This window comes from Colius striatus, chromosome 4, assembly GCF_028858725.1.
Source record: "Colius striatus isolate bColStr4 chromosome 4, bColStr4.1.hap1, whole genome shotgun sequence".
NCBI classification, from domain to species: Eukaryota; Metazoa; Chordata; class Aves; order Coliiformes; family Coliidae; genus Colius; species Colius striatus.
In genome coordinates this window covers 44,452,628-44,464,164 of record NC_084762.1, presented here as the reverse complement: position 1 = coordinate 44,464,164, position 11,537 = coordinate 44,452,628, and the positions used below count along the sequence as shown (strand labels likewise).

General features: G+C 41.4%; 1 protein-coding gene across 7 annotated transcripts in view; it reads left to right on the top strand.

Annotated features, from left to right (window-relative positions):
* Positions 1-397: 397 nt before the first annotated feature.
* Positions 398-11,537, top strand: part of PTPRM (protein tyrosine phosphatase receptor type M) — a 485,902-nt gene continuing 474,762 nt past the window's right edge. For 3 of the 7 annotated variants that reach the window (XM_061994840.1, XM_061994837.1, XM_061994836.1), the window contains exon 1: positions 398-1,272. In XM_061994840.1, the coding sequence (XP_061850824.1) occupies positions 1,200-1,272 (73 nt within the window). In that variant the 5' untranslated portion in view covers positions 398-1,199. The remainder of the gene's footprint in view (positions 1,273-11,537) is intronic. The other 4 variants (XM_061994839.1, XM_061994838.1, XM_061994842.1 and 1 more) reach the window with 2 other exon arrangements.

Sequence of the window (11,537 nt, the reverse complement as noted above, 5' to 3'; positions counted from 1 at the left end):
TGAAGTTTTATTAGCGGCACACGAAGGAGAAGCAATTTATTTACAACACAGTGCCGGTCGTTGCGAGTCCGGAGAAACCCATTTACATCTTAATTTCCTTCTAGTATCAACCTTTCGCTGGGAGGGCTGAGCTTTTAGGCTTGCGGTTTTCGTGGAAGACTGAGTAGCGGCCTCGAACTAGTTCTTCCGACAGACTCCAGATTGCCTGTAAAAACAAAACAAAACGATTATGAAGAGCCAGCGCCTCCCCTCCTCTCTTATATTTATCCTTCCTCGTCCCGGTGCCTGGGAGCAGCGCCAGACCGCTGGGGCGGGGGCGCCGGGAGAGCGCGGAGGCTGCCCCGGGGCCGGGCTGCTCGGGGCGGCGGCAGCCGTTCCCTCAGTGCCGTACCACCGGCACAGGTAGCCACAGCGGCCCCAACTTCAGCGGCTGGAGCTCTCGCCGTGTCCAGCCCGCGGGGAAGTTACCGAGACGTTTGGTTTGAGATTTTCCTTTGTTATTATTTGTTTTTTTCGGTTCCTCATTTTCTCCCCCGCTGTCCGGGAACTTTCGACATCGTCCTGCCAGACACGGAGCCAGCTCCTCTGCGAACAAAGCCGGTCTGACGGCAGCGAGAGGGGACTGGCGGGAAGCAGCCTGAAGCGCTTCGCCTCCGCAGGCGACTGCCGCGACCCGAGTCCTGTCAGCGGCGTCCCGCCGCCGCGAGCCCGCGCCGCCTCGCCCTCTAGCGGGGGGAGAGCGGCGGCGCCGGCGGCTGGGCGTGACTTTCCGCTCTCCCTTTAGCCTGCCTGCCTGCCGGGGGGGACCGCGAGTCAGTCCGGGAGCCGAGCTAAACCGGGACTAACGGCGGCGCCGGGCAAGGAGGCTCCGGGATTAAGGGTGGCCCCCCCGGGCACCGGGGGAGGCGAGCGGCGCGGAAGGCGTGGGGCGTCCGCGCGGCGAGGCGGTGCGTCTCCCGGGGCGAGGGCAGCGGCGCGGCCGGAGGAAGGCAGGCAGCCCCCGGCCACTTTGCACCCCTCTCTCCCTGCCCTTAAAAGCGAAGGAGGGGAGAAGAGTGTGTAGGGCACCAAGTGGGGGAGTCCTCTCGTCGCCTGCCCCACCGTCTGGAGGGGGGCGAAAGGGGCGCCTCCTACTTTGGCAAACACTTTGGCACACACTTTGGCACTTTGCTGGAACCGGAGAAGGAGGAGGTGGAAATATGGGGAAAGTTGGAACTTGCCTGGTTACTTTGGCCGGACTTTTGCTGGCGGCGGGAGCGCAGACGTTCACAGGTAAGGGGCCGCCTCGCCTGATCCTGAGCCAGGCAGCTCTCCCGCGGGAGGGGGTGGCGGAGGGTAAGGGGGTAACGCTGTGATTTTGGAGTCGGTTGGGTCTCGGTTTGTTTTTTTGGTGGGGTTTTTTTCACCCTTTTTTTTCCCCCCCGACCCCCTGGAGGGGCTGACACTTTGGAGCCGCTGCGGACGTGGTGGGGGGGGAAAAGTGTCTGGATGAGGCGGCAGGGAGGATGCCGTTAGGTTTGCGCCTCTGTGCCCTGGCTGAAAAGGCGCTGAGGGGAAGGGCCAGAAGCTGGCGGGGCTCGGGCAGCCCCAGGGCAGGGCTGGAGAGACGGGTGGGACTCGGGCTTGCTCCAGCATTTTTTACTCGGCTGCCGACTTCTCGAAAGTTTCCCGCTGCCCCGGTGCGGGAGGCGCAGGGTAGAGATGAGCCGCCACCGAGCCCCCGCTGCCCTCGTCGCCGTCCGCCGCCGGAGCTGGCGACGGGGGAAGGAAAACTTGAGGTGCTCCCCGGCGGGTGCCCCACCGCCCTGCCTGCCTGGCCCCGCCGCTTCTTTCTCCCTCAGCCCTGAAGCTCCCCGCGTTTCATACTGTCGGCAGATGCGGCTGTCAAGCGCCGGTAGAGCCGGGGGTAAAGCCTGGCCCCTCGTTTTCTGTAGCCCCCTAGATCGTCACCGCGGCGGGCAGGGCAGAGGCTTACCGCGTCTGCCAAGTGTCGGGATTCACATTCAGCGAAGAGCCCGGCAAAGTGCTCTGTCAACAGCGTACTTCTGTTCCCTGAAGCCCTAGACCACCAGATTATTATCGTGTTCTCGAGTCCTCTGCCTGCACCTCTGTCCTGTTTATATGATGAAGAAACCTATAATTTTAGACAGAAGTTTGGATTGTGAAATAGTTCTGTGTACTTCACTGAGAAGAGTAACTTCAAGGGGGTTTTTTTTTGTTTTGTTCCTAACATGAAGTTAGTGCAACTGAAAAGCACGGTAAATTGAAGACATCTGGTTTTCAGTTTCACGGGAACTGTGCTTTGATCTGGTGGAAGGCAATACTTTTGACTTTCCTTGTTGCTCAGGCTGCTGAAGAGTTTATATTTTGTATGTTACATGCATGTTGCTTCTGTGCAGCGCTGTAGCTAAACCAAGTTTTAAGGCTAGGAATTGGTGGTCTGGTTTTAAATTTTGTTTTTTCTTTAAATTAAAGAATTCTGGGTTTGTGTTAGGTTCCAGTGACCTTTGTATACACAGCAGCAGCATTTCCTTTAATTTCTCTCTAGCATTTTTTACTGCAGATGAGACAGAAGATCTCTAGGCAGAAGAACGTTTTGTACTGAGGTGGTATATAACAATGATGAAATCTCTTCCAAACAGTTGGGATGTTAGGATGGAGCTATGCTCTGTAGTGAATTATGGAACTGAACTTTTGTATTAGCTGTATAACTCATTAATATTGGAAGTCCAATATTAGTGGACAATATTAAATGTCCAGGCTTCAGGAAGAGCTGTCGCTTTGTTAAGATAGATCCATAATTCATTACTGATCTGCATGAACCGACTTACATCTTGTTTAAAGTTAAGCTGGAGCAACTTTTCTTCTCCTGGATGTTTCGATGACTTGTGCATGCAGTTTGCTGATACTACATTAGGGTCAGCATTTAAGTGCTGTTCGTGTTAGATTTGTGTGTCTTGTATTAATTTCCATTGACATGTGCTGCGGAAAGAACTGTGATATAAACCACAAACAATGCAGAGATGACCTGTGCATACTGTTACTCAAAAGGTGTGTTTCCACCCCTTCCTATGTACAAAATAACGGAGGCTGCAATTTACATACTTCAGTGAAATTGCAAAGGACGTCAGGGGATGCAGGATCAGGCCCGCTCTCTCCCTTTGTATGCCTATGTGCATGTATGTTAAATATTGAGTGTAAAGATGACTCATGAAGATGCATGCACATTTTTTTGGTTTTTTTTTTTTTTAATATTGATTCCCAGCATAAAATTGCTGAAATTTCTATTTCTGTACTTTACCATTCGAAGTGCATGCCTGGGAGTGATTTTTTGCTTGGGGGAAAAATTGCTGTTGTTAAAAGCTTTATGCATCAGTGTCATAGAAATTAAGTTACAGAAAAATCTGTCCTTGACTTGGCTAGTTAGTTATCTTTTGTAACAGCTGTCCATTGTGCAAATGGGAGTTGTATGTTTAACCTATAAAAAGTTTAAAAACAAACAAAGAGAAAAGAAATAAACCCAACTGGACACATATTCTAAGCAAACAATAGCAGTAGGTGAGTTAAGTAATCTCTGGCATCTATTAATTCTTTTTTATTTTTACCATTTTCTAAAATGCATTACGTGTTCTACAGAGGTTGGTTCTAACATTATTGTCAACTATTGTTTTATCCGAGTTTCTTACTTAGAAAATAATCTTACTGAAAGATCAGATCTTGGCTTTTTAAGGCCTGGAAGCTTTCAAGTAATCTTTTGGAAGCAGCTTAACAGTTAATAACAATGAGATTGTCTCTGAGTCCTTAACTAAACAATTTAAAATTCTGGATTCATTGGTTCAAGAAGCAAATGGTTTCAAGGTTTTGAATTTAAGAGATGTAACTAAAAACATTGTCTGGGATCTTTCTGCAAGAGTAGTTTTCTGCTTGGGTTTGTGTTTTCATAGTTTCTTTCTGAGAAACTGTAGCACACCTAATTTAGCTGGGCTTTGTTTATGATTTTACTGTAAATGTTATTAAGTGGGTCCATGTGAACATTGAATGCTAACATTACAAAAATTGCTGAAAGGAGGTGTTCCTGTCCTATGAAATGCCATCTGACTGCACCATGTTCCTTCTTCCTTGTCCTCGGTAGATTACTCGGGCTAGGGAAAGCAATACACTCCTGTAAGAGATTTAGGTCAAACACAGAGATGTGGAAGGTTACAAGGGAGATTGTAAACCTAAATATTGGGCCTTATATAAAATTAAGGGTCTGTATGAGATGAGTTCTGTCAAATACTGAAATGGGGAACTGAAATTGAAGGCAAGGAGATGCGTAATAGAACTCAGAAATTGTGTTATTATGAAGGCATCGTGATCAGATAGATACAAATTTGCACACAGCCTAAATTCAGAAATTGGTGTTTCTTGCTTCTAACCTAAGTCTGGCCAAGGGAGGGATATTATTAGGCTGTTGTGTTATCTTTTACTGTAGAAAATGGTAAGGTAATATTTTAGCACACTCTTTTTATGGTTCTGGTTTTAAAAGTTTTAGCTTTTATCAGAGAAGAGATGAGTCCTATTGCATTAAGAGAGAGATGGATGGACAGATGGATGGACGGGCTGACTAAAAGTGCTTGTAGGAGGATATTCATAATGAACTATACACTGGGAGTATTGGCTGTTACAAGAAGAGCAGGAGGAGAAGTGCTGCACAGAAATTAAAAATCAGCTTTCCTAGTGCCTAGTAAGGATTTTACATAGAGAATAGTGGTCCTCAAGCTGTTTCACAGATTAAAAATACTTGCATTTTGAATAAATGTGGTGCCCTGTATTCATTTATTTCACTGTTGGATGTAGGCACTCTTAAAAACAGGAATCACAGTTTCCAGAAACAGGTGTAAGGAAGATGTTTGATACGCTGAAGTTGAAACTTCCTCAGATGGTGATTTTTGGTGACTGCAGAGAGGGAAGATGAAAGAATATAGGTAAAGTCATCATAGGTCTGATCCCAACTGCAATGAAGCTTCTGGCAATTGCAGCAATGTATAGAAAGTTTCTGGTATAATTAACTGTTTAACGAAATTTCTCAGAATACTTAGGAACTCTATTTGGAATTCTTTAGTAGCTGGTCTGATAACTTTACCAGAAGAGAGCTCCAAGTGTGATTATATCTCATTTAAACAAATTCTGTTTTGCTTGCATTGCCTGTTCCACCTGCTTTCCTTCCTCTCCACCCATCCATCAAGTGCATATTCCTGTTCTTTCTAAGTGAAGTAACATATGCTAGTGAAAATGCAGCTTTATTACTGGCTGACACAGTTGTCAGCTTATCAACAAAACCATCCCAGTTCTAAATGTGGACCTGGCCTCGCCAAACAGTGAGAGCTGTGGGGGAAGATTCTCAGGCCAAACTTCTCAATGTCAGGTGAACAGGTGAATTACTTTGTGTTTTACACATAAGATTATTCATGCTTAAAGTAGTCCGGCAAATTAGTGGAAGCATATTGAAGAACTGGCTTCTAAATGTGTCTTCCTTTTTCTAAAAAAACCCTGTTGACTGTCAGATGAAATAAAATTTGTTGTGTCCTGTAAATTGCAATATACTTTAGAATGCTTTGGCTAAAAATGAGAGTCAGGACTTTGCAAGTGACACAGTTTGTCAAGAAGAAACTGTGGTGAGTGTGTGGATAGAATTTTAAAATTTATTTTGTTCTTCCAATCTCATTCTGGTGTCAAAAGTTATATTGAAACCTCATCAGAAATTAAAAAGAAGCCCTACAAAATATTACAAGGATGTGTAACACTGAGGGGGGGGAGGGGGAAATCCTGTGGTGTTTCTTTGGTTTTATGATTTAGTAGTCATCGGAATCTATAAGGAAAGCAAATCACAGAGTGTCCTGAAACAGTATAGCAGATATAATTTATGAAAAAGTAATATATTTAGTGCTCACAGAAGTTTCTGTATTGACAACTAGAGAAATCAAATCTTCAGGCAAATCACAAAACATGTTAGGATAAAGCGAGTAAGCTTCTGAACTCCATCTCACTAAGGTCACTTGAGTCTGACCTGAAAAAAATGTGGAGATGGTTTATTTTTCGTGTGTGCTTGCTTATACACCGAGATGGTCAGTGAATGTGTCAAACAGCCTAGTTGCCGGTGGCCAGGTCCATTTTACACCTTACTACTGAAAAAATCAGTTCAGTTTATGTTGTTAGATTCAGCTAGGAAAAGATAGTAGGTGTAGATTTGATGTTCACAGTTCAGTGATGTTGAGCAGTCAGGACGTGTGAGCCGATCCAGTATTTTGCATGTTGCAACTTTATGCTAAAAGCAAATGCGATTTGAGAGGGAGATCTCTTGTGTTTAAAGCTCGTTAGTATCACTTGTCAAACACTTACTTGAGGTAGCTGCAGTACTTTGTTTCCACAGAAAATTACTTGCTTTTATGAGCCTTTCAGCTCACATGTACACATTCATGTAAAGAAGTAGTTCTGAAAATTTTCCCAGGAATAAATTGTTTCTCTTCAATGCTAAGGCTGAAGGCAACTGATTTATCTTATGTCTGCTCAACTTCTTCACGAAAAGTTGAAAGTCCTCTTTTGATTTTGCTGATAACTTCCAGATCTGTATGTCTGATTTCATTTGTAATGTTATCAATGTGTTATAGGGATTTCAGGAAACCAAAACAATTTTGGAGCATGTTGTATATTTAGAAGAAACAAAAAATAGCTAAATTTTACTGCTGCTTTATTCGCCCCACTATGTTTCTTGCTGATTTTTTTGTAGTGCCTTCATGAGTTTTGCCTGCTGTGATCTGCTACTGATCACTAGGTGTAGCTGCATCTCTAAATCCACTTTTCTGTAAACTGGGCTTTATGAGAATGTAGGTGTATTTGCAGCTGGGGTGGTGTGAAAATATATGATGAATTTTTGTGACCTAGAGAATTTTAATCCACTGGTGCCTTGTTTGTACCAGTTTGATTATAATACAAATGAACTTTTGATTACTTGTAAAAAGGCTGATTTTAGTAGTAGTGTTAGTATTTAACAGAAGACTGAATGAATGCTCTGATAGAATAAAAATGCATAACAAAATGTATGAAATTAAAAAGAAATTGTCAGTACTTTCCAAGTGGTTTAAATGCAAGGGTAATTGCTATAGAGATTTGATAAGGTTATATCTTAACCATCTTGATTGACCCCTTGTCTTAGGGAAAAGCTGAAGTGTTGCGTGAATATGTCTTCTCATAACCTATTAAGAAGATTTCTGTTCCATTCAAAATAATTATTTCAGAAACTGTGTTGCTGTCAGTAGAATTTTGAACTGATTTGGGAATAATGTGTTGTGTTGGCTTTTAAGCCATGCAATTTCCATTAATGTTATGAGGTGGCACAGAGCATGAGTCCCCACATACACTTTAAAAATGAGGGACATTTTAGTGCCCAGATTTGAGAGTAGTAACAGTAAAAATAAAGGTGTAATTATGACCCTAACACATACTCACGCTCAGTAGCTGCAGTGAATAGGAAAGAAGTGTCTCAACTAGAAGTGTCTGACTCCACAGTGACCCTTTGCCTCATAAGGAGCAGCGGTAGGAAACAAAGTAATGACCACATTTGTTCAGTCCAAACCATGGCAGTATTAGCAGGAAGGAGTTCTGATAACAGATTAGCATTAGGATGTTGGGGGGAAAGGTGGAAAGGAAGACATAATGCTTTCTGGAAATGTAAGTTACAAAGTCTATGGGAAGAGAAAATATTCCAGAAAAAAAGCTGTAGTCTTAAAGGCAGATAAATTACATCTGTAGAACAGAAATGGATTTTGTTTGATTTATTCACGTTTTCTTAGTTTTGTCATCTTAATTTTAAATGTGTTTGTCTTTAATAATACATCCAAGGTTCGAATATGTCTTCTGACAGCTTTCTATGGCAATAGTCGAATCTCTTTTCACATGCGATTAAGTGTAATGATGTTAATAAGTCTTTAACATTTTTTTTCCCATGGAATGGTGTAAACCCAACATTTTATGAGTGTGTTTATTCCACCCCCACTTCCCATGTGTAATCCATCCTGATTTAGAAGGCAGTAAGTTTTTGTTACAGTAGGGTTTTTTTGATGGGCAAATTGGTGCATTCCTCCCCCTCCCCCCCCCCCCCTTTTTTTTTTTTAAAAATCTTCTTCAATGCTAAGCTGTTATAAATATCTTTTATAGCACTGTTTTGTTAATCACAAGAAATGTGTTTTTGCTCTGGAATAACAGCTAATTACCTCTTTCATCACTTCAGCTCTCCATCTTCTAGGAGAATGAAGGAGCATCACGTGCCTCTACTAGAGCAGGTTTTTTTGGTGTTATTTTGTTTTTTGTTTTTTTCAGGGTTTTTTGAGGGGTTTTTTTGAGAGTTGTGATGCAGTTCTTTTTGGGGAAGTTTTCGAAAAGGTTATGCTTTATTACCTTGAATTCTGTCATCTCTTTTATCCCTAACTCTAAAATCAGATACTAATATAACAGATAAAACCCTTTTGTCAGTAGCCCTTTGTTTTAATTCTGTAGAGCATTAAGCTAGTCTGATTAGATGAAAGAACTTTCATTTATGTTGATGAGATAGTAATTTTGTTTGAGGAGGATATTATAGGAGTTTCTGTGCACTTTCAGGTGGCTGGACAGCATACTGGTAGTGTCTTGAAGATTTCGTAATGAAGTCGTTATTATGGGTAAATGAATAGAGGGGCTTTTCACATTTGTTTTTCTGGTGAATGTCAACTAGATTGAGTAAATAATTTCCATCCATGATGTGCACTTCTATACTTGTGCACATGTAATCTAAGCACTAGTTTGTATGTCTGCTTCTTAGAAAGTTGATAAATTCTTACCTTTTAGCAGACTTCTGCATTTTTCATGGTGTACTTGTAGCAGAGATCGTTGCAGCGGGGTTGTAAATTTTTTTTCCCCCTCTTTTTCTTCTCTTTCTAAGGTCAAACAATACCTTATTTTGGGAGCTGAAGCTTGGTAATTCTACAGTAATTCTGTACAATAATTTGTGACCAAAAATTGGTCACTTACACACATATCTTTAAGTTTTGATTACTGAGTTTACAGTTTCTGGGGATACATAGAGACTCTCTAGTTTTAAAAAAAGTCTCTCACCATATTATATCTGAAGCAGAGGCTGAGATTTCCTAAAGGGATTCTCATTTTCCTTTACCTGCATATAAACCCTCTTCTCTCATTTCTGCTGTTTTCACTTTCATGGATTTTTTACTGTTTTAACGGTTGTCTGTTTTCAGCTGTTAGCTATGAAGGTCAATTACCATCTCAATGAACTGTGTTAGGCCACAGATCAGACATAACTGTTTTCTGTGTAGTTGTTTAGTATAGTGGCTCTGTCTTACATGTAAATTTCTTTTTGTTTGAAAAGAAAAATTCCATTATTACTTATTCTCTTTTACATCCTTCTAGTAAATAACATCACTGTGAGAAGTCAAATGTTTCCTAACAATGCTACAGCCTGTTCACTGTGTCCTCACAGGCTTAGTAGAAACTTAAGGAAATATGTTTGTTTCAAAGTTTGACACTGTTATCATATCTGTATTGAACTAGACATAATCTGTTGTAATTACTGTGATATTTCTATTAACCAGTATAATTCAGGATAAACAGTGATCTGATGATTAAAATTTTTGGAAGTTATTACTATTTTGATAGTGTAAGATGTCTGTTACGTAACTGGTTTAAAATATGTCATATAATCTTAACCAGAAAATAATTTTCTCTCAGTGGAACTTTCTGAGCCTGGAGATTTTTCTGGTTCCATGTTGGGATGACATAGCCTAACATGAATCATACCACTGGAGCACAGCATGAAAAAAACAGATCTATATTTTAAATCCTGTTGTAATAGTCAGTTGCTTAGTGATCAGAACTTCTGTGTAGGTGTGGGAGACCTAGACTTACATCTGTGCTCTGGTATTTAACTGTGACATGGGTGAGGATCTTCATAGCCAGGCTTTTCTGTTCTTTGTGTGGGTTTCTGTTTAGTTTTGACCAGTACGGTTTTTTTTGGTTTTTTTTTTTTTTTAGTGGTTCAGAAATCTGCTAAATTTCTCTTAAAAAAAAAAAAAAAGTGATAGTTCAGAACCCCTCAAATGTATTTAGAGAAAATCTACAGCAGTCACTTGTCACCACCTGTAACTTCAGTTTTCCCTAGAAACTCAACAGTGTGCTTCAATACCATCACATGTTTAGGAGAGTAGACAGTTGTAAATCTTTCCAGGAACTTTAGTGCTTGGTAGGGCAGTTCCTATGTTAACAACTGAGAACTGCTGTAGCCTTTTTTCCTCTCATGTTACCTTTTTGGAATTCTGCAGAGTAGAAAATTATTTGACAAAGCACTGTATTGAATATTTTAATATAAGTACTTCACATAACACATCACTTCAGCTGTTTTTCTTTTTAACTTCTGCAGAGACAGCTGTTACTGTACTAATTTCTCAGTTATGCAAAATAAATTGTTGTCCCAATAATAATTTTAAGGCATTGTGCAGTTGGTGCCCTCTTTGCTGTATCTTGATTCAGTGAAAACCTTTGCAAGCAAGTTTCTAAGTATGAAAGCAACCTTTTGATGTTATGTTGGAGAGTATTATGGGAAACCAACAAAACCAAAACACAATCAAAGTTAATATTTCCTTAAAGCTTTGGAGATGGAAAATGCAAAATGGAAGCCTGTACGTTACCCAAGATTACTACCTCTGTTTATAGTGACAGCAAAGCACGTGGATTGAATACTGTATATAAAGTTCATGAGGTGTGTTTTATTTATTTTTACTCTAAGAATTATTGTTAGAATTGCCTACATAAATCTAGACTAGTACAGGATTCACATAAATTAGCCTGGCATTCTCATTTGGGGATTTGGAGAACACTGGAGTTTATTTAGAGTGCTCGAGACAAGTACAAGCCCTTTGGAGCAAACAGGTGTGGGGAGGGAGGGAATGAGAGTCCTGGGAAGAGGGAAGGGTGGGGGGAGGTGTTTTAAGAGTCAATTTTATTTCTCATCTCCCTGTTCTTATTGTTCCTTTAATAAATCAAACCTTTTTCTCCCCAAGTTGAGTCTGTTTTGCCAGTGGTGCTACTTGCTGAGCGATCTCTCCATCCTTATCTCAACTCACAAACCACTCTTATATTTCTCTCTCTCTCTAGTCCAATTTAGGAGGGGGAGTGATTTTTTGACTTGATGGGCACCTGGTTAAACCACCACAGGCCCACAAGCCCGAGGCAATTTGAAGTACACTCTTGACAAAAAAAACCCCTCGCTTCTGCAGCAGCCATGCAGCAGCAGACATGGACTGGGGTTTTTAAATAAATCTCACAGAGGCTTTAGAGCTGGTTCTGTAGATGTAGCATTACTTAGCAGAAAGTCAGCTTGTCCAGTAGAATCTGTGACTTCTTTGCATCCTGAATATTGAGGAGTTAAATATTAACTACACTAAAAACTTTGCATGACCACAAAAAAGTGAGAACATGAGAAGCCTTAAGATACTCTTCAAGTTGTAGCC